General features: G+C 52.8%; 2 protein-coding genes across 31 annotated transcripts in view; one reads left to right on the forward strand and one right to left on the reverse strand.

Moving 5' to 3' along the window:
* PPIP5K1 (diphosphoinositol pentakisphosphate kinase 1) overlaps positions 1–8,504 on the forward strand; it is a 54,247-nt gene extending 45,743 nt beyond the window's left edge. For 28 of the 30 annotated variants that reach the window (XM_036444060.2, XM_036444050.2, XM_036444030.2 and 25 more), the window contains 2 exons: positions 1,257–1,370; positions 5,139–8,504. In XM_036444060.2, coding sequence (XP_036299953.1) covers positions 1,257–1,370; positions 5,139–6,010 — 986 coding nt within the window. In that variant the 3' untranslated portion in view covers positions 6,011–8,504. The remainder of the gene's footprint in view (positions 1–1,256; positions 1,371–5,138) is intronic. The other 2 variants (XM_036444125.2, XM_045583301.1) reach the window with 2 other exon arrangements.
* Positions 7,957–27,900, reverse strand: MAP1A (microtubule associated protein 1A). The gene is made up of 7 exons (XM_036443936.2): positions 27,635–27,900; positions 26,591–26,692; positions 18,606–18,688; positions 18,185–18,325; positions 10,069–17,983; positions 9,698–9,918; positions 7,957–9,507 (listed from the first exon to the last, which is right to left on the reverse strand). The coding sequence occupies exons 1-7, from the start codon at positions 27,876–27,878 to the stop codon at positions 9,352–9,354; spliced, it is 8,862 nt and encodes a 2,953-aa protein (XP_036299829.1). The 5' UTR covers positions 27,879–27,900; the 3' UTR covers positions 7,957–9,351.
* Positions 27,901–28,000: the final 100 nt, after the last annotated feature.

Here is a 28,000-nt window from a genome sequence, read left to right on the forward strand (position 1 = left end):
ATGCAAATTGATCGATCAGTCAAATAGTGGAACAACCATCTAGATGACCATCCAGGACCACGCTATGACACCCATGGTGCCAACCCAGCCAAGGCGGGTGCGATGCAATTAGTTGGGGGCCCGGCCCCAACTAATTGCCCCCATGATCGCCCCACAGAGGGAGGCCCAGACCATCTGCGAGGGAAGCCCAGGGCCTGGGTGCCAGGGGAAGGAAGACCTACTCTTTTTTTTTATTATTATATTTTATTGATTTTTTTTTTTTTTTACAGAGAGGAAGGGAGAGGGATAGAAAGCTAGAAACATCGATGAGAAAGAAAAATCGACCAGCTGCCTCCTGCACACCCCCCACCGGGGATGTGCCCACAACCAATGTACATGCCCTTGACCGGAATCGAACCCGGGGCCCTTCAGTCCACAGGCCGATGCTCTATCCACTGCGCCAAACCGGTTTTGGCAGGAAGACCTACTCTTGCATGAATTTGATGCAACAGGCCTCTAGTATAAAATAATATACATAGGTATTGCCAAAGTGATTTAAGCTAAATAATTGATGCCTTTTATAGCTAACTTTTAGCTTATAGTAAATACAAGGGATGTTGAAATGAGTTAAATGATTTTATGAGGAAGCAATCAGATGAATCGAGAATGTGGGAAATGACATTCTGTGAGACAACTGACTGTTCTTTTAAAAAAATCACTATGAAAAAAATAAATGGGTAGGAGGACACTATCTAGAACAGTAAGGTCCTTTTATATTAAGGTCCAAACATGTACGGTTCATGTTTGGACCTTACTATAAAAGCAATTTGGGGAGTAATAGGGAAAAATTTGAATATGAATTGGGTATGACATGATATTAGGGTATTACTTTTTAATTTTGTTAGGTTAAATAGGAGACACTCCTTATAATTTAGAAATGCATATTAAAGTATTCATTATATCTATTATTTACTTTTGAGAACTTCAGCACCAAGAAATAGATGAAACAAGTATGGCAAAATGTTGACATGTGTTAATGAGTTAAATATAGATGAGTGTACGAGTATTGGTCATACTAGTCTTTCAATAACTTTTTAAAATATACTTGAAAATATTCATTATACAAAGTTTAAAATATTAAAAATGGTTTGTGTGAAGGATGGTTCATCTCAGCATGAGAAAATGTACATTGACTTTTACTTATGTTGAGAACCTGTGGCACTTGGATTCTTCTTCATGTGCTTATTTTCCCTTCCCCCTCCCCCGCACCGCTCCAGCCCTCTTTGATTCTATGCACAGCAACCAGGCCTCCGATGGCACCTTTTCCCCACCCCGCACTCTTCCTTCGCCCACCATGCAGCTCCGGCAGCGCTCTGAGAAGCCCCCTTGGTGTAAGTAATCCTTTGGGAACTGCCTAGACTAGGGGTGTCGAACTCAATCAGAGAAGGGGCCAAAATCTAAAATCCAGCCTAAATCGCGGGCCGAATGGTTTACTGAACAGTCATAAACTGTCATTGTGATGGAAACTCAGCAGAGTGCAGTGATGACAGCGCGGTGCGGGCCACATTGCAAGGCCTGGCGGGACGGATTTGGCCCGCGGGCCTTGTGTTTGACACATGTGGCCTAGACAGAGGCCAAGAGGGAGGGAGGAACTGGTGAGTGAGAAACCTGTCCCTTGAGGGAAACCAAGATGAGAGTTGAAAGACCAGGAATACAGTTAAGGAAGCAGTTTCATCTGCCTCTTCCAAGATGGAGGGAGGGTCTGTGTACTGTGTCTCATCACCTCTGCCTCCCACACCCCTCTATCTCATTGGAGAGGCTCCTAAAAGATAGTGGAGCCGAGGATCCTTTAGGGAAGACTGGATGGAAACTTCATTCTTCTCAGATCCCCACGTGGTTTCTACAGCTTCCTCGAAGCGCAGGGGACTTGGAAGGAAACCTGAATGTATAGAAAAGCTGGGGGAAGGAAACTGAAATCTGCTACTACTTTCAGCTTTTTTCTCAAGTTATCTGTTCTCAGTTGAGGTGATACTTTTCCCCATCTCTTTATCATCTCTAGCCTATCACTAATTATCCTTGTGAACAGTGGGCAGCAAGGAATCCTTAGAGCAACCGTAGGGAGGGGGGGATAACCCGTAATAATCAGGGCCAGAGACACCAGTGATGGAAAATCCTTTCTTTATTCATCTTGCCTCCAAGGAATAACAAAAATCTAACATGCCTTTCACTATTTTACTTGGATAGGACTTCAGCAAAGATTCATATTTCAGCATTGAGGTAAATAGTTGTCGAATTTTGCCCTTCTTAGTATGCAGAAGAAAATTTCTTCCTAACACCAAGAATTGTCCCCCTGGATTTCAGATTACCCTACACTCACCTTGTCTCTTTTACCTGTCTCCTATAGTGTTTATGGTTCTGTGCACCACCCACCCCTAACATCCCTCTCCCGCATATATTTCTGTTTGACCTCTTTGATTTGCCTCAATCAAACTACTAACTGAGTATAAGGCTACTTCTACCCTTGAGTGAATTCAGTTTACAGCTTTTTTTTTTTTTTTTTTTTTTTTTTTTTTTTTTTTTTTTTTTTTGTAATCTCAGTATTAGGTGTATAACCTCATTGAAAGCATTTTCAGGGTCTGTCTCTCTGTCTCTAAATAAGCATTGGCACAAAACCATGTTCCTCTTTGTTTTTCTACTTGAAGCATGCCTCCTGTGATGCTTTACAGAAAAGAGTTTACTGGCATACCTTAAACTCAATGACTGATTGAGCTTTTGTATGCTTGTGCTTGACAAGTTTCCCAGATTCTCTCTGAATTATAAGATACTCAGATGTCCCCTATTTCTAAAAGCTATAATTATTGATGTCAGAGTGCTTTAATATAAAGTTATAATACCATCAATAAATATAATATTTACAAAGGGAAAAATAGATTAATCCCCTACTAGAGGTTAATGAAGAAGTAGAGGTTGGAGTAGGAATTGTCCCACAATGTAATTGAAGACTATGTCAGGATGTGGGAAATTAGTTTTTATGACATTACAAACCTGTAACATCATATGTCCCAGTACCTAGAAGATCTTAACTTTGGATCCATGGATGGATTTCAGGGTAAAGTTTATGAACACTAGGAATTCTACATAATAAAAGAGCAATAAGCAAATTAACCCTCACTCTGCTACACCCACCAGCCAATCAGAGTGAGTATGCAAATAAACCCAATCAAGATGGCTATAGGCACAGAGAGCAGGAGGGAGGCTTGGTTTTCCCAGGCGATGTAGGAAACCAGGCTTTCTGCCTGCCCTTGCCGGCCTAGGCCTCCACTCAAGGCTACAAAGTTTCAATTATAGAAGGTAAACAAATCCAAACAAATGGCTGCCAGCCACAAGCGAGCAGGAGGCTTGGCTCCTGTACAGGCTACAAAGTTTCAATTGTAGAAGGTAAATTCCAGATACCAGGGCCTCTGCTTGGGTCGCCAGGGGGTATGGCTAACCTGAAAACCACCACAGACCCCTCGCTCAAGCTGCCCCATTCCCAAAGGGAACTCCCACCCTGATCCAGGACACCCTTCAGGGCAAACCAGCTGGCCCCGCCCATGCGCCAGGCCTCTATCCTATCTAATAAAAGAGTAATATACAGATTGATTATCACTCCAACACACAAGATGGCTGCCCCCATGTGGTCAAATATGGCTGCCCCCATGTGAACACAAGATGGCCACCACAAGATGGCCAGCAGGGGAGGGCAGTTGGGAGGCACCAGGCCTGCAAGGGAGGGCAGTTGGGGGTGATCAACCCTGCAGGAGAGGGCAGTTAGGGGTGACCAGGCCAGCAGAGGAGGGAAGTTGGGGGCAAACAGGCTGGCAGTGGAGCAGTTAGACATCAATCAGGCTGGCATGGGAGTGGTTAGGGGGTGATCAGGCTGGCAGGCAGAAGCGGTTAGGGGAAATCAGGAAGGCAGGCAGGTGAGCAGTTGGGAGCCAGCAATCCTGGATTGTGAGAGGGCAGTCAGACATCCCTCGAGGGGTCCCAGATTGGAGAGGGTGCAGGCTGGGCTGAGGAACACCCCCCCTCTAGGCTCCATGCATGAATTTTGTGCACTGGGCCTCTAGTCATATATAAAGATTAGTGTGAATACTCACATGTATATTTTTCTGGGAAAATAATTCATTACTTTCTTTTTTTTCTTTGTTTTAAAATATATTTTATTGATTTTTTACAGAGAGGAAGGGAGAAAGATAGAGAGCTATAAATGTCGATGAGAGGGAAACATCGACCAGCTGCCTCCTTCACACCCCCCACTGGGGATGTGCCCGCAACCAATGTACATGCCCCTGACCGGAATCGAACTTGGGACCTTTCAGTCCGCAGACCAACGCTCTACCCCTGAGCCAAACTGGTTTCGGCTAATTCATGACTTACATTAGAGTTTCAGAGGAATCAGTGACACGCACCCCGCTCCCCCCCCCCCCCCACACACACACACAAAGGTTAATTAAGAACTGCTGCCATTTAGAAATTCCATGGGGTTCTTCCATCTTTGGGTAAATCATTTTCTTTTCTATTATTCTGATTCACAAGGTTTTTCTACATTCTTCTGCTTACTTATACCTTGGGTTATAAACAATGATTACCTATACCTCAGAAATACACTGATTGCTTTAAAGAAATGATTCTTAACCAAAGATGTACATCAGGCTTAATTGGGAGTGTTACAACAAAATATATTGCCTTCATCTCCCTCTCCACCCCGTACCTTTAACGTAAACCTACAGAATTAGAATCTGGAGATTCTATGTAACCCCAATTATGAGCCACTGGAATAAAGTATTCATATGTTTTCAAAGTATGAAGGAGGGATCAAGAGAATTTGAAATTTGGATAGGGATACATTTATGAAAGAACTGGATGAAGTGAGTCTCAGCACTTTCTCCTGAAGTCTTAGATGTACCTTAGGGCTACTCCTATAGTACATGTTAGGTCAGAGCCACTGTTTCTGAGCTGGGCTAATTTGGGAGTCTGCATAACTTAGAAAGAATTCAGACCTTCTTTCCCTGAGACATGAGTAATATAGGCCATCTATCTGGCACTTGAACTACATACATAGAGTAAAGCCTTCTCTTCCAGCTTGCCTAACTTGTTCTTCTGACTTTGCTTTACAGACAGCAGTGGCCCTTCCAGCACTGTGTCCAGTGCTGGTCCTTCCTCCCCTACTGCAGCGGATGGGAATTGCCCATTTGGCTTCAGTGGTCAACCCTCCCTAAGTTCACACGTGGCTGAAGAATGTCAAGGCCTTGGGCTGCGCCAGGAGATCCCTGGGAATGGAGCACAAGAGCTCTTCATAGAAGGAGAGCAAAAGCCTTTTGAACCAAACCAGGTCCCACAGGAACCACCTGTGGAAACCAGCCAGCCACGCCAGGAAGTTGCTGAGGTCAGCCAGCCATGTCATCAGGCCGCTGATATTAGCCAGCCATGCCAGGAGGTCTCTGACAACAGCCAGCCATGCAAGGAGACCCATGATGATGTTAACCAGACATGCCAGGAGGTCACTCAGATCAACCAACTGTGCAAGAAAGTCTCTGAGGAAGCTTGCAAGCTTTTCCAGGAGAACCCTGAGGAGGCCAGCCTGCCATGCCAAGAGGTCTCTGTGGAAGTTGGCAGGCTGGTCCATGGGTTTCCTGAAAGGGTTGGTGGCCTGGTCCAGGAAATCCTTGTGGAAGTTGGCAAGCCAGCCCATGAGATCCCTGAGGAGCTCAGCCAACCATGCCAGGAGTTCTCTTTGGAGGTTGACAGACTGGCCCAAAAAGCTCCTGCAACCCATCTCGTATCTCAGGATATCCCTGAGGTTGATACAGCATCCCAGGAGTTCCCAGAAGGGGGTGACCTACAGGTTCAGGAGGGCCCTGAGGAGGTTAGTCAGCAGTCCTGTGTGGTCCCTGAGGTCATCGAGCAGCTGCCTGGAGAGGATGTTCCCCAAGTCCAGTATCCATCTAGTGATCCAAACCCTCACTCAGAGCCAGTCTCTAGCCCATGACCAAAACTTATCCCTTCCACCAGCAACATGTGATTAATCATTTTCTCATTGATGGTGGTGTAGTATACCAGCCATTTGAGCTAGCAACTTTGTCTGTTGGCTCACTCACCTGCCAGCATAAGGCCTTGGATCTTACCAGGGTGTCTGAGGAAGCAGTCCTCTTGTCATGAAGCATGCCTGTGCTGGAGCTGGGCTTGGTGAGGGGCCCATTTCGTGTTCAAACAGCCATTGGCTCCTCACCAAGCCATTAGATTTGAATAGGATTTCCTTTAAGGGGTGGGCTGGTCTGTCATTATCCAGCCTCCTCTGAGCAACCCAGGAAGTTCCAGATTGTTAAAGGAAATGCCTCTTAACTGCTGAAGACACCATCCCGGGACAAGTGCAAAAGGGGATCCCAAGGCCTTCACTTTTCTGAGGAAATATTCATAATGTCTCAGAGTCCTTTAGACCATATGTGCATTCAGGGGGACTCTTGTCCTGGCTAGCACTCCTCAGATGGGCCCAGGATGGCTGTCTGAAATGTCTGGGAAAAAGAGTCCCCTTCCTAAACAAACATCCATCATGGCCACTAATCTTTAGATTGGGCTTATGGGTATTTCCTTATCATCCCCAAGTGCCCTCTCTGCCCCTGTCCTGTGAAGAGGGCAATCGCTCTATGGAAAAATAGGTATTAGATTGTTGTGAAAATTTCAGAGTAACTACTTAAAATGCTTTTGGGGTTCTTGACCAATCTGTGAAGCGAGGCCTCTTTTGTTGTGGGGCTTTTTGGCTTAGAAGATGCTGTAATAGAGAAAATCAGGTTCTATTTTTAAGCAATCAGCAGAGATAAATATTGTACAGATATGAGCAAAGATTATATATATATATGGTAGTGCCAGGGACAGACTGGCCAAAGAACAAACACTCTGGGGTTTCCAAGAGGTTTGTCCTTCTATCATTGTGTCTTTAGGGCCAGGTGTGATTATGAAGCTAATCCCAAAGATCTGGGCATGGGAGTGAGGGTGGGTATGAGGGGTAACGCTGTCATTAGAGCGGGGGGCGGAACATTATGAGTGCTCAATAAATATGAGGTAATGAGAATGGAAGAGGTGGTCAAATCATTGTGAACTAAAGAGTGAATGTGACTATAAGTCAATCAGGTATGTAACTGAATCTGAACCAGTCAAAGGCCTTTTTAGTTGAGCAGGGACAGGCTATAAAAATATACAGACCAGACATCCCAGGAGGTCCCTATGCCAATCAACCCGCTATCCCAAAATGTCTGAAGTGAGTAGTGTTGTGGGGGAGAGAGGGTCTGTCTCTGTCAAACACCGGAGGGTACACAAGGCCTTTTCACCAGCTCCTTGGAATCACGCTCTTAAGTTTTCTTCCGCTGCTTTGGAGTGTCAGGAATTAACATTAAGAGGTTATACTCTATTTAATCCCTTGACATTGGGAGAGCTCAGAGCACTAGGAGGGCTGGAATATCCCCCTGCCCATATATTCACATTCACAACTTGGCCTCTTCTTACATACCCAGGACATATGAAGAGTTTCACTGAAGGGGGGAAAATCCAACATTTTACTCCATGAAAATCCTGACTGCATAAGTGAGAGGTGTTTACAACCTCAGTAAGCTCTGGGTCTCTTAGGGCCCCTCCATTCCTTACCTCTTTGGTGTTACCCTATCTAATGTGTCTGGTTATTTGGTTCTCAACTCTTGACCTCATGGAGATGCCAACCCCTCTTCCTTCCCCAAACCAAATGTTCAGGTACTGTCACCCACTTTCAGGAATTATGCTGTCTCCTTTTCTCCTTTAACACATATGTTCTCTGGCTTCCCTGGGTCCTGGAATTGCTTCCAGTTATCAAAGACATTGAGAAAAACGACTATGCTTAGAGAAGCCAGAACCCAGCAACTAAGCAATATGTGGAGTCAGAAGAACCCTAAGCAGCACTATGGCATCTGTAATGAGCTTGATTTATTGTCAGAGTTGAAGGCGGCTCTGTTACAGCAGCTGGGAACTACAGCAGGGAAGTGTGGGGAGAAGCAGAGCACAGCAGCACGGGTTGGGTGGGAGCTAGGAAGGACACAGGCAGGCTCGTTTTGGTTTCCACACAGTCATTTGGCAGAGAAGCTGAGTCCTGACGAGCGTCTGGATTCCTCAGTCCAGCAGTAGTCTGGCAAGGCTGCTCATTGGCTTGCTTGGGGTGAGGTCCTCTCCTGAGATGGTATTTTCAGCCTGTGTTCATCTCACTCAGTAGGAGTTAAGCTTTTTAGCTCAGCTTCTTCTCCCTTTCCTTCCTCCTCCTCCTTTCCCCCGAGTCCTCTGGCATGACCTCCCCCTCCCAGATCCTCTCTAAGAGTCTGTATGGGGCCGAAAAGGCAGCCAGCGTTCCCATTTCAGCTGCAGGATGGCATAGTGGAATGTTGGGGAGTCACACATTGCTGAGGTGTCAGATGTTGGGATGTGCGGCAGTGGCTTATTTTTAACCCATTACACACCAGGCCACAGTAGATGACCACATGCAGAAAAGCCAAGCAGGGGGTGAGAAGGGATCAGGATCATTGGAATGGGTAGGTGAAAACTTCAAAAGGTCAGGGAGCTTGGAAAATTCTGGGTTTGGGGCTGGGCTCTCCTTGCCCCTTTGTGCTGTCCAGTAGGCCTGGTCTGGGCACAACTCTGGGGTGTGAATGGTATGAAGCAGGGACTGGGAGGGTAAGCTCTTTCTTCTCTCACCAGTCTGTCGGTCGAATGCTTCAAGTTTTGGGTTGAGACATTCAGGTACGGAGGGAAGCAGTGGGACAGTGTAGCAGCAGTGTACCCCCAGACCTCTGCTGGAACCCAGACCCTGGTGGGTAAGGGGATGGGAGGTGAAGGGTGCAGCTCTAGGCATCTCACTGACAGTATCCTACCCCCAGGTCACATAAGTTACTATTGGAAATCCTTGGGATGCTAAATAAATAGATAGAGATAAAGAGGTCCCTGGGGTTGTGGGTATGATCTTCCATGAGAGGGGAGGTTGCACTCTCAGATTCATCCTTAATCCCCATGCAATCCCAGCATTTGGCAGTGCTGGGAGAGGTGTCACTCCAGAGTTCTCGGGCATCAGATGACCTCCTATCCTAATTTTGTGCCCTCTCCCCATCCTGTTACCTTTGGTTTTGAGACTCCTCTCAAGTATGGATGAGGGGAAGGGACAACCCTTCCCAATTAGCCCGGCCCAAGTTCCCACAAGACGCCCTGTCCCCCGCCCTCTCCCTCCCCAGCTCCCGTGTCCCCAAACCCCAAAGACGCAGCAGTAGCCATTCTCTAAGGGAGCCGGGGAAGCAGATCCTTGGGGAAGGGAGAGCAGTTTTTTCAGAACTCAATCTTGCAGGCGGGGAAGGACTCATCCTGCATGACCACAGTGCTGCTGCTAGCCAGGACCAGGACGTTCAGCTGCTGCTGCTGCTCATGAGTCTGTTGGTACCACTCGCGCGTTACCTCTGTGTCATGGGTAGGGATCAAAGTCACCTAGGAGGGAGAGAAGACACGCCTGGTGTGATCATGTGAAGGGAACATATGTGAGGGGGATGGCATACCTGATGGTTCAGGAAACTACCCATAGTAAGGGTTCAGTCCTTTTATGGATAAAGACTGTGCCGCATTATGCCTCTGAGTAACCTTTGACCATACTACCTCCGTGGCATCTCTCGTCACTCACCTGGAGGTTCTCCCCCCACTGGGCCTTGCCCTCCAGCAGGGCATCCAGCACAGCCCGGCTTGGCTCGCCGTTGGCAGGATCATTCCCACTGACCACATAGTAGGATGCACGCACTCGTCGGAAGAAGTCAAGATCCGCCGTCTTGCCACTGCAATGATTCGGGATGTAGGCGAGATCCACATATACAGGGGCACCGGAGCTGCCCTTGGAACCCAAGGCCACTGTAGAGACAAACCAGGACTCATTGTAGAGGGAAAGGACACTGCTTTCGGCAACCTTCCTTCCTTCCTTCCCTTCCTCCCACTCCTGGGGCCTTAGACCGGCCACACACAGCCCCAATCCGCAATCTCTGCTGCTCACATCATACTTACTTGGTCCTACCTTGAGTCCATTGACTAGGCCTTTGGACATGGGGCTGTGTCCATCCTTCTCGTCTGCGGGGGTGCTGCGTGGCCGGGGTGGGACCCGGGACGCTCGATCTGCAGGCCCTTTACCCGGGGTGGGTGAGCGTTTCCCCCGAAGATCTAGACGCCGCGCAGGAGATGCTGGCTTGGCCCGGCCTGGGGCCCTGCGCCCTACTCTCCCCTGTGCCTTCTCCTTTTCCCGATGCCTCTCTACCCTTCCAGACTCTGAGCTGAGCCCCTCAGGATCTGCCATGCACACATCGGGACGGGGAGGGGACGGGCGGGGATCTGGCTGAGGGAGTGGAGGTGGGTCATGGCCAGGCCTGGGATGGTGCACCCCACTGACCCCCCCAGCTTTGTCCACAGGCAGGAAGTCCCCGTCTTCGTCTGAGTCGAGGGCTGCCTCCGCTGTGATGGATGGACACTCCTCGGTTTCTGGCGGAACGTCAGAATCTGACTGTGAGGAGCCTGAGTCGCTGACCGAGGTCGGGGGTGTCTCATCTGCCACGGGACATGGGCCCCCTGTGGCCCTAGGGCCCCCCGCCCCGCGCCGCTCCCGACCAGCTGAGCTTCCTCTTCCTACCAGCTGAGCTTCCTCGGTTGAGAGGTCACTGTCGTTTGTGGATTGGGGCAGAGGTGGGTTCAAGAAGGATGGGGAGAGCTCCCCACAGTGGGGCCGGGGCTCAGAAGCACACCCCTGGGGCCCGGCCTCCATCTTAGGGGAGCCACTTCTAGATGGGCCACCAGAGGCCCCTCCAGGACACAGTGGCTGCTCAGGGGACAGCAGACTGTCAGGCCTGGAGCTCCTCTCAGCCCCCTCAGGCCAGGCCCCCCGCTCCCAGGCAGGGCAGCCCTCGGCCTCTTTTTTCTCATCCTTGGCTGGGGCAAGGCCTGGGGTGCTGGGGCTGGTTTCAGTGGGGCCATTGGTGGCATAATCTCCAGAGGGATCCTGGGAGGAGTCTGGCTTCTTGGTGGCTGCCACTGAGCACTCCCGGCGGCAGGGCGGGGTGCCATCAAACGTGTCTCCAGGCAAGTTTGGAGCTGGAGCTGCACCTGGGGCCAAGTCCAGTGAAGCTGGAGGTGCTGGGCTCAAAGGAGTAAGGTCCCAAAGGCTGTGGGCAGATGCTTCCATTCCTGGGACCAGCCCTGCAGACCCCTGTCCTGCAGCCTCCAGGCAGGCAGGGAAGCGCTCGGCCACACTTGAAATCACAGGGGTGGTGGCCTCGGAGGAGGAGCCTTCGGACAGGGCTGGTGAGGCAGGTCGTGGCAGGCTAGAGAGGAGAGGGGCCCCGGGAGAGCTGGGTGAGGGGAGCTGGGGCAGTGAGGAGTCCAGGCTGGGGGCCTTGGTCACTTCTAGGTACTCATCATGCCGGGCTCTGGTGGGGGGCCCTGGAGCCAGCGCCAGAGCTCGGTCCCCAGAGAAGGCGAGGGAGCCGCAGGGTGCCGAGCGGGGTTCAGCTGGAGAGGGCAGCTGTGGAGGGGCCGGCTGCAATGAGGAGAAACCGAAGGCTGAAGCAGGGAAGTCCAGGCTGGGTGGGGCAGGAGCCTGGTGTGCGTTTGAGGAAGGACTGGCACCTGCCTCACTTTCAGGCCACAGTTTAGGGAGCCCCGCGGGAATGGGGCGGGGGGGACTTGGGGACTGGGCCTCTTTCTCTGGCTGCTCCAGAGCCCCCTTCTCGAGCTCTGAGTCACTAGTGCTGTCATCCCAGGGACTCTGGCCTGATTCCTTGGGGGATGGGGTTTTCCTATCTGGGCTACCGCTCAGGACGCTACCATTAAGACGGGGGCTTGGGCCTTTCCTCGGAGGGATGGGAGCACGGGGGGGTAGGGCAGGGGGGGTGAGGCTGGGCTCCACACTTGGCCCTGCATCAGGCTCCTGCCTAGGTGGTACGGGGGGTCCCCCCAGAGCTGCGTAGCTGAAAGACGGGGTGTCGAATTGGAGGCTCTTGGGTGAAACAGGAGATGACAGCTCCTTCTCTGCTGATGTGTTTCGGCCAGCAGCCGCCTCCTTGGTTGAGATGTGTGTGGGCCAATCCCCAGCTGCTCCAAGAGGAGGCTCCCTGGTGGGGCCCGCAGGGGTGAGCCCGGTGAGCATCATCTGCTCGTAAATATCGGCATACTGAAAGCTCCTCTCATCAGGATAGGGCGTGGGCTCTCTCTGCTCTGGCTCTGTCTGCTCAGGCCCCTTGCTAGCATGGCTCTTGCTGGCCTCTGGAACCTTTGAGCTGCTGGGGCTGCTGTCAGGAGCCCTGGCCTGGTTTTCTTCTTCTCCTTCCCCTTCAGCCTTGCGGTAGTCCTTCCCAAGGGGGGAGTATGGCCCGCCTTCCAGTTCAGCTGCCCCCTCCTGCACCGCAGCCACCACACTGTCATACTCGGCAGTGCCCCAGGAGAAGGGCGCAGGGGTGCGTGAGCCAGGGACCGGGCTCGGGGGCGCTGGTGCAGGGGAGAGAGGTGCAGGTGGCAGGGGTCTGTCCTTGGGCACCCACGGTGGGATCTCAGCCAGCCACGAGTGGGTGGCGGGTTCCTTCTTTACGGGTGGCTTAGTCTTAGGCTCTAGGGCCGGGGTCTCTGGTCCTGGGGCCAGAGGGACCCTCTGTCCAACCCTCTCAGGTGGGGAGGCCGGAGGAGAGATGATCTCAAAAGGGGAGCGGGTAAGCTTGTCTTCTTCCTCTGGTGGCGGCCCAACCGGTGACTCAGCAAGCCACCGCTCTACCTCCAGCCCTTTCTGCGATGAGGACTCCTGGAAACCCTTGAAGCCTGAGGCCCATGGGCTCTGGGGCATATGCTCCACGGGGGGCACTTCTTGCTCATCATCTGGCCCCTCGTCGAGGAAAGTGCTCTCCCGCTCCTCTGTGTACCGCGGCTGGACTCCCTGACCATCCAGCTCATGCGGGTACCAGATCTTCCGCTCACAGCTCAGCTCCCTCCAGTACGTGTCCTGTTCCTGGGCTACATCCTCTCTGCCCCTCCAGTACCTGTCCTCCTGCTCAGATGACGTGTCTTCCCATGTCCGGGTAAATTCTTTCTGTTCTCCCGCTGGCTCCTCTCCGGTCGAAGATGTTTTTCTCCACTCCTGGACGGCACCCTGCTCCATCCAGTACTTCCTGTCCTCCTGCCCAGGGCTCTCTTCCAGCCCCAGAGCTTTGGTCTTTTCCAGCAGAGCTTCTTCCTTCTGCCTCACAGCTTCACCTTTTTCTGAGGATTTTTCCTCTAGGATCTTCTCCTTTTGTTTCATGGTTTTCTCCTGCGTTGGGCTCCCCAGATATTGAGTTTTGTCCTCTTCCAGAGCCTTATCTTTCTGTTTAAGAGCTTTATTGTTTTGTTCCAGTTCTTCATACTTCTGTCCTAAAGCCCAGTATTTTTGTTCTAAGGCCTGATACTTCTGTTCCAAGGCTTTGTCCTTCTGTTCCTGATCCTTGGCCCTCTGTTCAGGGACCTTGTCTGTCTGTTCTAAGGTCTTGCCCTTCAGTTCAAAGACCTTGTCCTCTGGAACTCTGTCTTTTGGTTCTAAGTCTCTGACTTTTTGCTCTAAAGCCTTATCCTGCTGTTCCATAACCTTGTTCTTTTCTTCCAGAGCCTCGCTTTTCTGATGGATGGCTGTATCCGTCTGCTCCAGAGTTTTGCCCTTCTGCTGTGGGACTTCATCCTTTGGGTCAGGTCCTTTGTCCTTCTTCTCTGGGGTTCTGTCTTTCAGTTCTGGAACTTGACCTTCCCACTTCATGGCAATGTCTTCCATGGCAAGGCTTGGCAAAGACTCGGGACTCTTGGTGAGGGAGCTATCAGGTGTTAGAATGTGCTCCCCTTGGCTTGTGATCACTTTAGGTGAGTGCTTCCCATCTCCCAGCAGTGTGGAGTGAGGGAAAGAGCTGGAAGGTAATTTTCCATCAGGGCTCTCATCTGTGATGTCTGTCTGTGCAGAGTGTCCAGTGCTCCCTTGTGTGGAAGGAGACGCTGTGGCAGCACGGGGTCCTGGAACAGACGCAGGGGCTAAGTGCTGAGAAGTGTCCTCAGCCTGCATCGGAGGCCCCTTTTCTTCCTTTCCAAGGCTTAGTTCCCCAAACTGGAGAGTGCCAAGATTTTCTGGAGATAGCTGCTTAGAAGAGATATCCAGAGAGGTCTCCTTGCTGGGACTCTCTTCTGAGAAAGAAAGTGACCGGGTGTCTTCTGGAGATACCTGTGGCCAAAGGTCTTTGTGTAAGTGCTGCTCTGTTAGGCCATAAGGAGACCTGGGCGCTTCCTGGTGGGCAGTGTCTGCAGAGACCACGCTGAGGACAGAGAGGGACTCTGCATCATCAGGGGAGAGGCTTTGGTCATGAAATTGGAGCATCTCGTCTTTCTGAGGTTCACCAGGTGCTTGGAGTGAGGTCTTCACATCTTTCAGAAGGGCTTCTGTCCCCAGAATTGTGCCCGTGGGCTCTCGTGCCCCCACAGTCTCAAAGACCATTGCTTTATCCTGTTCTGGCAATAGGTGGAGAGTGTAGCCGGCATGTTCCCCAACAATGCTGTCGGCAGCTTCCGGAGCTTGGGGGCTCCTGGGAGGAAGCACCTTTTCTCTCTTCTCTAGCGTGTTCTCTTTAGGCCCCGGCTTGGTTGTCTCCTGCCCAGCATCTTCCTTGCCTGCACCTGGTGTGTGCCTCATGTCTCCCCAGGGGCCTGCTTCCTGGAAGTCTTGGGGCTCAGACTTTTCTTCTACCGGGGACTGATGGAAGGGTGTGTGGGTGGCGCTGGGTGGGCCAGATGCTGGAGGAGAGGCCATCTTCACCGTGCTGTCATCCGGACTGAGGCAGCGCTCCTCGAGTTCTCCGAGGGCCGGCTCCCCCGGATAGGGGTGGTGCCCGGGAGCACCGAACATTGGGGCTCCATACTGACCGTGAAGTTTCTCCGATATCTGTACAGGTGTGGTCTCCCCTCCCTTTTCCACAGATCTTTCTCGAGGCAAGCCCCTCCCTACAATCTCTCCTCTCTTCTCTGACTCCCCAGGCACGGAGAAATCCTCACAAGGTGGTGACTTAAAGCCCTTGTCTTCTTCCAGAGAGGAGGTGGGTGAGATGGTACCGGCTGACGGCACATAGTCCAAGCCCTGAGTGGCTTCCGTGCGGGATGACGGGATGCTTGTGACCGTGTCGAGCTGTAGGGAACTCTTGCCTGTCTCCTCCGTCTGGGGAGCGGTGAGTGAAGCCGCAGACTGGTCCTCAGCCACAGACGTGGCAAAGGAAGAAAGCTTGTCGCACTCAGTGATGGAGGTCGCTGAAGACACGTGCTCCTCTTCAGCCAAAGGGGCGGCCACTATGTTGGGGGGATAGGTGAGTTCAGTCTCTGGTGCTCCGTAGCCTTTGCTGGAGGTGACAGGAACAACACTCTCTGCAGGCGGACTGACCTCAAAGGGGCCGGGCTCTTCAGGCCCAGGGAGATCATAAGCATTGGTAGGAAATCTAGGAGGAGCTGGGCGCTCCTCCGGCTCATCGTGGATCTCCTCATCTGAGATGGTCTGCTCCGTCTCTGAGTAACCAGGGATCGTCTCATCCTGGATGTAAGAGACATGCTCAGTGGCTCCAGCAGGTGTGGTCAAGTTGCTTAGGAATGATGAGGTCTCCTTCTCAGGAGCCTTGCCCTGGAGTCCCAGTTCCCGGCCCCCAACAGCCTCCCTGAGCCTTGGAGCTACCTTCAAAGCTTCCTGCATATGTTTTTGGTAAAAGCTCTCAGCCTTTGTCTCTTCCTCTTCCTCTTCCTCTGAAGGGTGTAATTCCTCCATTTCTTCTAATTCAGCCTTCTCTATCACATCCTCCTTTACCTCAGGCTCGCTTTCCTCTCTGGCTTCTGTTCGATCAGGGAGGCTTTCTGTGTCCTTCTGCTTCTTTTCTTCCCACGTGTCTTTCTCTTTCTCTGTCTCAACCCCAAAGTTTGTGCTTCTGTCCTTGCTGCCTTGTCCCTCAGGGATGTTTGGTACAACCTCTTTCTCTTTTATCAAAGGCTCTTCTTGTTCCAGCCCTGGGGCAGAGGGTGATGTCCCCTGGGCAGCTGGGCTTGGGAGTCCCTCCTGTGCCGGGTCTGCAAGGAAAGATTTCTCTCCTAGTCCTGTGTCCCTTTGTTCAGCCAGTAACCTCCTCTCCTCACGTTTCATCTCCTCAAAGTCCTGTGTGAGGTCCTCTGGTGAGGACAGGGCCAGCTCCCTGTGCCCACTGACTGTTGGAAGTGGCACAGCCCCCTTCTGGGCTGGGGGTGTCCGCGGCTCAGAAGGCAGCTCCTTCTCCCCACGGGCAGCCCGGCTCCTGTCCATCTTGACTCTGCCAGGAGCCTTGGCTTTGTAGAGGGTCTTACGTACCTCAGGGGTAAAGGGCTTCAGGTCTGGCTTGGAAATCTTCTTGACCTCAGGTTTGATGTCTTTCCTCTTCTCCTCTTTCTTGGCATCCTTCTTCTCCTCCTTCCTTCCTTCATCTTTCTTGAGCTCCTTCCTCTCCTTCTTGATCTCCTTTTTCTCTTTGTCCTTTTTCTCTTCCAGCTTTGATATTTTTTCTTTCAGGTGCTTCTTCCCCACCTTGTCTTTGATCAGCTTTCGCTTCTCTGCCTTTAACGCCTCGCTCGACTCTGTCCTCACCCTTTCAGGCTTGGCAGGCTTCTCTGGGGGCTTTTCAGAGGACTCCTTTGCCTTCTTCTCTGTCTTGGCTAACTCCTTGGCCAGTTCTGAGCGGGCCTCCTTGGCTCCCTCTTCAGCCACTTCCTCCCGTTTGGCCAGCTTGCTCACTGCCGCCTTAGTAGTGGCCTTGAGGCTCTCCTTGCTGTCAGCCCGCTGTTTTATTTTGCTGGGCTTGAGGTTGGCAGGCACGGCCCCAGCCGCCAGGTCCTTCTGTGTGGCCACAGGGTAGCGTAGGAAGTCCAAGTGCCTGAGTTTTTCCAGGCCCTCCAAAATCTTATTCTGGGGAGCGTTTCCCGGAAAAAGCACACGCACAATCTTCTCCGTGGGGTTGGCTGGCAGCCAGACCACCAGAGCAGTGATAGAGGTCAGGTAGGGCACCGAGATCTCAGCCTCTTTTCCATTGGACAGGACGATGCCTGTCTTAGCTTTGCTATTGCCTGCCCACTTCTGCATAAGGAACTGCATCTCCTTGCTGTCCTTGACAGGGTTGAGGACGTACATGTCGAGCCGACCCACACCCATCTTGTGGAAGAGGGTCAGCGGCTCAATGGTGTTGCTGACCACGCGGTACAGAGGCTCGGCCTGGATGCCCAGGCGGTTTAGGTGCTGCAGGGTGAGGCAGGCCTCCTCGATGCTGCGCTTGGCCTTCCGGGAGGCATCAGGCAGCCGCAGCTTGTCCGGTACGTTGAAGAAGACAACCCCAAGCTCAGGGGAGATGAGGTTCTTCACCCAGTCGCTGTAGCTGCTGGAGCCCTGGGACTGCTCCTCCTCCAGCTCTGCCACTTTGCGCTGCAGGAGGCCATTGATGCCTGGCAGGTTGTCTGCCCCGATGTGCGTGAGCAGCACCGAGTCAATGCGGTCCAGGTGCCGCACCAGCTTCCAGAAGCAGGATTTGCGATCGGAGCCACCGTCCACTAGGATGTTGAAACCATTGACGGCAAAAAGGGCAGAGTCCCCGCGGCCGCCAGGGAAGATGTAGCAGCAAGGTTTGGAGAGCTTGAGGAAGCCCCCCGAGGTGGGGGGCTCCAGCAGGTCAAAGGGGGATGGCACGTCCACGGTCTCAGAGACATACTCGGAGAACTCGGCCACACCATCCATGGCGGGCAGCGTGGGCTCAGGGTTTAGCCGGAGATGCAGGGTCTCTTGGGAACTGGATAGTCCCAGGTGGCTCCAATCACCCTCCCCTAAGCAGGATACGGTGAGGAAGGCCTGGATCCCGGGGTCTCTATTGCTGAGCAACTGGGCAATCTAGAGCAATGGGAGACAGAAGGCTGATCAGGTCCCTGGGGTTGACTCAGATTCAGTCTGCTAATCTCCACCACTCTCCAGGGGATCTCCTGCCTCGCTGCCAGGACCACTGATGATCGTGCAATGAGATTTTCCTTCCCCACAGCTCTCGTCCTATCCCATACGCGCCGTTCCGCCCAGGCACGCGGGCGCGGGACATACCTCTGGGTTGTGAAGAACCTGGACAAAGTTTTGGTAGGAGTAGGTACCACTCTGTAGGATGAGGTCTCCCCCTGGCTCTAAACTCTGCCCGCTCAAGATCAGTAGCTTGTGAGCTGATGGGCTGCTAAGTAGATGGTGAACCTAGAATGGAAGGAGGAGGGTGGTCACTGAGGTAGGAAACCCAGGGGAGGGCGCTGAGTGCTCCTGGTTTCTCCTCAGGGCTGCAGGGACAGGCTCCCCGCGGGTTGCCCCACGGCACCTCCCTCGGAGCAGGAGATTGTAAGGCAGCTTAGATGGCAGAGAAAGGATGATTCAAAGCCAAGTCCAGGAATTCTTGGCTTCGCAGCCGGAGCTCTGGCAAGGGTGAGTTACAGCGCTTTCAAACCAGGCCCGCGTGGCAAGGCGCAGGCCCTGGCCTTACCTCAGAGCTGATGCTGTCAGCACTCGGGTTTACCAGGATGACGGTCTCTAGGGTTTCACTCTGGTGGCAGAGGGTCCTCTGGCCTGAGGGAGAGATGCAGGGATTTGTATTGAAGAGAGCGGGTATAGATTAAAACAGAGGGGCATTGTGCTGGGCAGGAGAGAAAAGAAGGCGCTATCAGGAAACGCGGATTAAGAGAAAGAGAAGCCTGGCTACCCCAAGATCCTGCCACTTCGGATACTGCTGAGTGAAGTCAAGGGACTGGCTCCTCCAGCCCTTCCCTCCCAGGCTTTCCCCCAACCCTCTTCCACACAGCCATCTTCTCCCCCCTCCACCTGCCACACCCTCTGCCTGGAACTCCCGCCTAAGACCGCCCTGTTGACAAGAAGCTTTTGTCCCTCCAGAGCACCAAGCTCCTGGTGCTGCCTGGGGATGGGGGAGGGATGGGCTCAGCTGGAGGGAGGACTTCTGGGACATGATCCTCAGCTCCCCTCTCGCCAGCAGGGTCTGCCTTGGGTTTGTGCCAGCAGAGTGCCAGCAGGAAATAGGGAAATGGGCACTTCTGTGCACTGTCTTAGGCTCCCCATCTTCCTTTCCAACACCCATCCGAGGCTGGAATTTCCATTCCAAAAGACTGGATAGAAGGCTGATAGGACTCCAGCCTGGGCCTGGCTCAGTGTTTGAGGGTGGACCCAAGAACAGGAGGTCACAGTTTCAAGTCCTGATCAGGGCACATGTCTGGGTTGAGGGTTCACTCCCCGGTGGGGTTGTGCAGGAGGCAGCCAATCAGTAATTTTCTCTTATCAATGATGTTTCTCTCTCTCCCTTTTACTTCCTCTCTGAAATCAATAAAAACATAAAGAAAAAGAAATAGGGTTCTAACCTCTTGTTCTCTAACTTCTCGTTCTGTTCTCCGGTTTCTCAGCGTGCATCCAATCATATTGTTCCCACCTCACCTTCACGGCCCCAGGCTCGGGTTCAGAGAGGCCAGGTTCACTGCCCTACAGCCCCTCCCCTGTGAACAGTTTCTCCTCTCATCCTTGCCCTTCTGCTATGAGAGCTTCCGCCGAGGAGAGGGGAGTTAGTGGTTCACAAATTGGAAACAAAGGAGGAAAGCCTCGGGGTTATAAGACACCTTCAAATCCCCCACCCACTGCCGTTCTCCAGGCTCACATGGAACACCACGCAACGCAGCAAAGAAAGCGGCTGCCCTGCCCTGCGCCTGCCCTTGCCAATGGCAGCCCCGAGGCTACCTTCCCGAGAGGTAAAGAGAGGGCCTGGGGAGTGGGCTGTCGGGAGGATATTTTGTGAGGCTCAGTCTTCTACTGATTCTCTTCTGTGACTTGGCTCTTTCTTCTTCCTGGGGCTTCAGACAAGAGGGACTTGGGGCCAGGGCCTTTGCTGTGGAAGCCCTTGGTGTCAGGATCGGGCAGACCCGGCAGAAAGGGGCTGCAGTTGCAGCTGCAGAGGAAGTTAACTATGGGGGGGGGGGGGGGTCACAAGATCAACCCCATACAGGGCGGGTGGGGCCCAAGAGGAGTTGGGGCGTTCTCTTTTCTTCACCTGGGAACGGAGGGAAGCTTTGAGGTCAGTTCAGAGGGAGACAGGGGCAGGGCTGGGGCGGGTGAGGAATATCGTGGTCTAGGAAGCAACTGGTCCTAGGCTAGCTCTACGTAGTTGAGGTTTAAAAGGGCCATTCTTACCCCCACCTCCCTCGTACACACCACAAGGTTGCACATTTGAGCTAGGAAACCCAGAAAAAGAAATATCTGTGGTATAGACTGGTTTGCTTCCTAGCTATCAACCCCCCTCCCAATCCGTCATTCCTTGTAGCCCCCGGTATATGACCGCTAGACTTCTCTGATCCCAGTTCCTGTGGGCCCACGGCCCTCTCCCTCACTCCAGTGCCCTCCAGTTCTGACTGGCAACTACGCAGTCCGCATCCCGGCCCCTCCTTCTGAGGCCCCGGAGCGAACGCTGTTTCCTTTTCTGCTCCCCTAGCGATCCCCCCAAAGGGAATGGGCTTGTTTTCCCTTTCTCCCCCAGAGAGGTCTTCTTGTGAGTCAGGGGCCCTTCTGTGGGCCAGGGGTGGGTGAGTGCGGGTGAGGCTGGGCCGGCGGAGGGCAGGTGCCTCCGCAGTGCGGGGAGGAGGGAGCCGGGCAGCTGCAGTTTGCCGCAGTGTGTGAGTGTGTGCGTGTGCGCGCTGAGCTCAGGCTCCGCTCCGCCCCCGCCCACCCCACCCCGCCCCCACCCAGCATGACAAGTCATTTTCCTCACTGCCTCTGCATGGTGGGGGGGAGAGGGGGAGCTGTCGGAAGTGGGGTACGAAAACCGGGAGGGGAGAAAAAGCTGGCTCCTCTGATCCAGAGCCCCCATCTTGGGAAGAGGAGCAGAGAGGGGGCGGGGGTGGGGGTGGGGGAGGGGGTGGGGTGGGGCTGGGACCCGGAGCCGGTGCGGATGACAGGATGGGAATGCAGGGCAGCTGCTCGGGAGGGAACCGCTTAATCTCCGGAGTGGCCTCTCGGTCTCCAGAGGGAGCCAGAAAGGGGTGGGAGGCTCAGAGCCCCAACCTCCAGCCAGCCGCAGGGTAAGGGGTGCGGGAACCCACCGCAAATAGGTCCATCTGGGAAGAGGCGCACCATGTCTCGGTGACCCTTTCCTCCCTCCTTTCCCCCCGCGTTCCCCGCCTTCCCTTAACAGGCAAAGGCTCGCCGTCCCGCTCGCCCCGACCTAGGAGCAGCTGAGCGACCCAGCAGCTGACACCCAGACACCCTCCGATTGGGGACATTCCCATGACATCCGCCTTCCCCTCAGATTCCCCTGCCTCTGACCAAAGACACGGCCCCAAACTCTCCCAGCGCCGGGCTGCCGGGCGGAGCCAGGGACACCACCCTCCGCGGCCGCCGGAGACTGATGCCTCCCCGCCCGGCCTGGGCGGTCACTGTCCCCGGCCTGGCCTCCTGGGCCTCGGCCTGGTTCTGGGTCCAGGCTGGCCTCAGGGCCAGCAATGTTCAGCTACCTCCATTCCCTCACACCGCCCACCCCCGCTGGACCAGTTCCAGACACATCAGAGAGGCAGGAACTCTCTTCCCGTTATCCCCATCCCACCTCCCCATCACAGCGCCCCGTTCCTCCGGCCAGGCCCTTCGCTGCTTACCCTGGCTGCGAGAGGGAGCCCCTCACGGAGGCTGCAGCTCCGGCCTCAGCCGGCAGCTTCAGGGAAGAGTCTGCGGCACTTGGGGTGGGAATGGGGGGGGGGCGCTAGATGGGGAGGGCGGTGCCAGGGCGGGGAAGAGGGGCTGGTCCATGACGAGGCACTGGAGACTTAACTGTTTCTGTGCCTTTACAGTGTCAGTGCCCTGGTGCCTCTCCCGTGGCTCTTGAGGGGTCTGAAGAGCTGTCTAGCAGCTCAAAGAGGCGGGTGGTCTCCCGCGGCCCACAGAACCCTTCTCCCCAATCCTGCTCAGTCAGGAAATGCTCTTTGAGCATCAGCCAAACGACCAAAGCCCTGTGCTCTGCACCACTGTGGGGGACAGAGGAGGCATGGGCTGCCTGCCCCGCCCCCTTCTCTCAGGAGCCATCTGCTGCCTCTCTCCTCAGACCCTGGGAATGACCTTCCATCCCAGGAGAGCGGGAGACAAAGGGGCTGGGGGCCTGGACGCACAGGGTAGGAGTGAGGGGACTGCTTGAGATGAAGGCTGGGGAGCAGAGTCGTACTGTGCTCTGTCAGTGGCTTCTGAGCCACAGCTACAGAAACCAGGGAGGGCAGAAATAGATATCATTTTAGGGTGGAGGGTAGTTCGAAATTCTGGAGCGAACACGTGGACCTAGACAATCTGGGGTGGGGCACAGGAACCCTAGGAACATGCAATTTTCTGCACTTTTCTATGTCTCTTTGATGTCTCTGTCTTATACTACCTTAAGCCTTCTAATACTGGCTCTGTTTCCCTTAGTCTCTGCCTCTGTCTCAGAGTTAGTGACAGAGGATTCAAAGGGAGGAGCGGGAGCTTCCTAGCACTCAGTTCCAACCTGGTGATGCTCACGCTCCCACAGTGTCCTTCCCCGCCTTCTCCCTTCCCATCAGCCTTCCCCAGGCCTGGCCAACGCCTGATGCCTTCTTCACACTGGCATCCGCCCACTCAGCCCAGCACCAGCCACACCCTTGCCCCAGGCTGCCAAGAATTGCTTTTGAAGGTCAGAGAAGCCAAAATAGTCTCTGCTCTCAGCATCCCCATCCCCTGTAAACTGCAGCCAGTGGCTGTGGCGTAGAGGAGGCGCTGAGTCACCCGTGCTGGGGAGGGGAGGGGGAGACAAAGGAGGAGGTATCTTTGCTCAGATCCGGGGATGCAAAGCAACAGCATGGCAACAGCCCCGCTTGGCTGGAGGAAGCCATCTGCAGAGATACAGAACACAAATCAGGCTGAGCTCCGAGCATCACAAAAGGGGAACACATCCCTTCTACAGCTTCATGCTTATTTCCTCCCATCTCAAACCTCCTACCTTCTCTCTGCTTTCTAGGGCCCTTTGGGATGGGCTAAGAGGGAGACTTGAGTAGATATTGGCTTGAGAACAAGATCACATTTCCCACCCCGGTGCAGAGCCCACCCTTATTCTCAGCTGCTATCCCTAAGGACCACACCCTGGGCCTGGTTTCAACTCACAGTGGAGTTTTCCCTCAGCCCTCACCCTCTGAACAGCCGTCCACCAGAACCAATCCTTCACCTGCTGTGCTCTGCTGCAATGAAATTGTGAGGTGCCTGAGCTCAGACACAAAGAGACATCCAAAGTCCTGGATTTGAGACCTGACTCTACTGTTTTATTAATCATGCAATTAAATGTCAATTAACCTCCCTGAAAGCTTGCTTTCACTATAAAGCGAGTTTAACATTAGTGCCACTCTCTAAAAATGCTGTGAGGAGTGTACAAAAGATCTGAAAGTGCTTCTTCCTTAGAATCCTAAACCTGCCGTGCACAAATACCCCTGGAAATCTGTCTCTCTTTTGTAGAAGATTTATGAGGGGTCATCTAGGTCATCAGGGAAAACCTAAATCAGAATCTCAAGCCAGACGAACTCTAGAGAGTACCCTTAGCTCTCCAGGTAAACCCAGTACTGGAAGCGCCTTCAGGAAAGGCTTCAAGTTCTCTTCATGTCCCTCCTTTCCCATTCTAGGCAGCAAGGCAAGCCCCAGCTGTAGATGACAATGAGCTGCTCTGCTAATTCAGAATGGCGTTCACTGAAGGTAACAGAACTAGCACTGTCAGCGGTACTGGAGAGTCAGACAGAAGACCTCCACACTGGCCCTTCAGCCTGTGTGTCTTCGAGCCCAGAATATCATCATGAATTATATATTATGAAGTCCTCTCCCTTCCCTATAGGTGGCCGAGGGTAGAAGTATCAGAGTGTTATTCAAGCTCAGTTTTCCACTGTCCTAACTGTTTCCGGGTTTGCTTTATAATGCTTGGAAGCCCCAGCATTTTGCAGGGTTAGAAAGGAAGGCTCCAAGTCACCATTGGAGACTGACTACCCAAAATTCACCTAGCAAATCATTACCAGATTTGACCACTAGAAGGAGCTGGACCACTGACTCAACTTCAGAGGGTCCCTCCTTTTCCCAGTATGGAGAGTGTGCAGGGGGAGGTGGCTAGGAATGATTGTGCTCTCCTTGTCATTGCAGGGTATATTTTTGTCCCTTTTAAAGCATTTTGGCAGAGGGCTTAAGCAGAGGTGAGAAGGATGGCAGTCCAGCTTCCAGGGTAGTCTGAAAGGATTAAGTCATAAGGGACTAGCATATGCCCTTGAGCCCATCCTAGCAGCCTGGCTCCCTTTGCCTCCCCATTGAAGGGAGGCTGAAGGGTGGGCCAGTGTCTGCAGCTGCTGTAGGCTGACTGTTTGTGGGGACAGCTGAAAGAGGAGCCAGCAGGGGTGGGGCTGTGGCTGTCTTCAGCCATGTGGGTTTTTCCAGGAAATTCTCTACTATTCTCCAGGGACATAAACCAGGCCACCAAAAAATAAAAAATAAGAAATAAAAGTAAAAATGTCCAAACCTAAAAACATTCAGTAGGTTAAAGTAAGCCCTAGTCTTCGGCGTATGGCCCTAACCCCTAAGGACACCACAGTATAACTCTTTGATTGAAAAGATCTAGTTGCCAATGGACACAAAACTCTGGGGAGGCAGGGTCTGAAGGGAGGGGGGGAATGGTAAGATATGTACACAGATAATAATTTAATTTTAAAAATCTAAAAAAAAAGAAAAGATCTAGTTGGTGTTTACATATCAGCACTTGTTTAGTGAGAGTAATATGCATCTCCCTGTAAGCATATTCCCAAGCATCCTCGCATCTTAATTTAAAAAATGGCTAAATATTTTGGTTTAAGTTCTATACATTCATACATCACTCCAGAAAGCAGCCTAATCTTAAGTCTCTGTGGCCAAAAGGACGGGATTAGAGAATTCAGTGTACATTATTAACATCAGCAGTTATTCCTCAAACTTCAATTCAATCATTAATTTCATCTGTTATCATGCCTCTATCCAATTTTGCACCCAAGCTCCTAGGAGTAATAAGTGGTAAAACTACTGATTTTCAATCAATCCGTGCTAAACAGAAGGCAGTCTTAAAACAGTGAGCATCTAGCTTCACAGAAAGCAGTCACATCAAGAAAATGCCAGCCCCACATTTTTTAAATGCTGCACATATTCCTAGGATAATAAAGTATTAATCATATTCACCTTGTCTTCTCTCTCTGGTAGCATCTTTAGAGAAGTCAGTGCTCAGGGAAATGACCAAAGGTGTGGCAGTTAGCAGGAGGAGCGGGAAGAGAAGGGGACGTGACTATGTTCTATACTGAATAATTGAGAACAATCTATATATATAAGATACGAATTCAGTCATCTTATGCAGTAACTGTTGAGCTGGATGGATTTTTATAGTCCATGAAGGCACTGGTGCATGGAGTGGTATGTCAACATTTACCAACAAGAGGACCAGAATGCCCAGCACTTTTATAATGTGATGCAGAGCTTTCTGAAGTCTTCCCACAGATACTATCATGGACTGATAGCTCCTAAAATATTATTTTTTCAAATACCTGACCATTTCTCCCACCCATCAGGATGGGGAATTGCACGCTGTGCACTTTGATCTCAGAGTCACACCTCAAAGTAGCAATAAATGCAGGAGACCCTGCTTCTACTCTGGGTTTGATGGTGCTCATCAGCCTTTTGTACCAGATTTCTGCTCTGCTCTGGAGATCTGTTGCCTGAACCAAAGGAGAAACCAGAAACCCTGAAACCGGAAGAGTAGGCTGTGCAGTCTGAGGGAAGTTCTAAGCAAGGATCTTGAAGGCAAGTGGGGGATCAAGGTTCTCTGTAAAGGGAGCAAGAGGCTGGGGTACACAGAGAGGGGGACACGAAAAGGAAAGTGAGCCAAAACCTGTTTAGCTCAGTGGATATAGCATCGGTCTGCGGACTGAAGGGTCCCGGTTCAATTCCGATCAAGGGCATTCATTACCTTGGTTGAGGGCACATCCCCAGTAGTAGGGGGTGTGCAAGAGGCAGCTGGTCGATGTTTCTCTCTCATCGACGTTTCTAGCTCTCTATCCCTCTCCCTCCCTCTCTGTGGAAAAATCAATAAAATATATATTTTAAAAAAAGAAAAAAAGAAGAAAAGGAAAGTGAATTTGTGCATGGAAGATGATTGGTCATTCATGGGAAGTGCGTTGTTTCCTTAGTGCTCGTCAACAGCTGTCCATTAGCCACCCTCAGGTAGAAATTACATTCTCCAGGCTTCTTCCACCTTCATACCATCTCTCTGAGACGTGTACTGGATATGTGGGATTGGTTATGGAGCTTTACAACTTTCCCCTGAGGAATCCTTCCCTCCTTCCCCACCCAAATCTCCCACGAGGCCAGGGAGAGTGGATCTCTGCTCCTCAGTGACCAGCCCTCACCCAAAGAACTGAGACAAATGACACTAGTCCTAACCTTTGACCTCTGAAGAGAAGTGAGCTAGGTGCCGGGTAATGAAGAGTCTCAGTTGTTGGTTCAAATCAAAGGATGATAAGTCAATGTTCCAGGAGAGAATCCCTGTGAGAGAAAAAGAGACAAAGAGCACTCTAGGTAAGGTCAGAGGGGCTGGCTGCAGGGAGCACTTGCAGGCTCACAAGAGGGGTAAGGAGCAGGAGAGGGTAAGGACAGCTGCCATGATCAGCCACACAGACATCTTTAAGAAAGGTAGTTAGTGCCTGTGTCCGTCTCCCATCCTTTCTTGGCCTTTGCCTGAGCCAGAGGGAGAGGGGCAGAGTTTAGGCTAAACTTGATCATTAATGAGTTTGTATGTAGCAATTTTCTTGCAGAATTGCCCCAAGGGACTATTCCTAGATACCAGGGGCTGCCTTCCCTGTCCTTATAGCTAAGTAGGATTCTGGACTCTCTTTCTACTCCCCCCCCCCCTCCTCCCTCCACCCCTTGCAGGCTTGCTTCCACCCGCAGGTGGCTCCGCAGCACTGCGCCACTGGCTGTCAACTAGTCAGGGAGGTGAGGACTGAGAGCTGGCGGCCACAAAGGTCACTCTCTCAGGTTGGCCGCCCACACTGTGGGATTTGAGATTTGTCCGCAGCGTTCAGAAAGCTCCCTGTGCTTGTTCAGGGATCCTGAAGAAGAAGCTAAGGTAGGGACATGGAATCTTCAGGGGGAAGGACATCTGGACCGAGGCACTGAGGGAGAGAGGGTGTGACCAGAGCGGACCCAGGGGGCTGCGACAGAGCTAACCCCGACTCAGGGAGATTGAGGAATGCCACGGGGTGTGCAGGAGGATGGGGAAGCAAGATGTTGGCAGGTGGGAGGACGCATGACATGGAAGATGCAGGTGACAGGGGCTGATGATTGAGATGAACAGGACGCGCGGATTTCTGGAATTGCACGGTAGGGATGGAGAATGCAGACATACGCTCTGGGAGATCAATGCAGCCGGCGGAGAAGCTCGGGGTGGAGGAGGATGCCCCGAGCACAGCCAGGACAGCGGCTCACCTTGCTCTAGGTGGGCCCGCACGGCCCTCAGCTGACTCTCCGTGCCGATGTCGCCGATCACGATGAGCAGCGAGTGTCTCCGCGGGTCCCAGCGGGCAGCCGCCGCGGTGGCTCCGGCTCCGGCCTCGCGCGGCGGCTCCGCGGGGCTTTGAGGCAGCAGCGAGCTGGGGCTGGGGAGCCGCAGTCCGGGACCTGTCTCCATGGTAACGCCTCGAGGCCGCCAGGGCCCAGCCTCGGTCTCCATGGAAACTCCGTGTGACTGCCAGGCCGGCAGCATCCGCCGCAGGGAGAGGGCGCGCGGTTCTTAAAGGCCGGCGGCGGGGGCTGCTCATTGGCTGCTGGCCGTCAGGGGGCGGGGCATCGGCG

The sequence above is a fragment of the Pipistrellus kuhlii genome, unplaced genomic scaffold, assembly GCF_014108245.1.
Source record: "Pipistrellus kuhlii isolate mPipKuh1 unplaced genomic scaffold, mPipKuh1.p scaffold_m20_p_1, whole genome shotgun sequence".
Lineage (NCBI taxonomy): Eukaryota > Metazoa > Chordata > Mammalia > Chiroptera > Vespertilionidae > Pipistrellus > Pipistrellus kuhlii.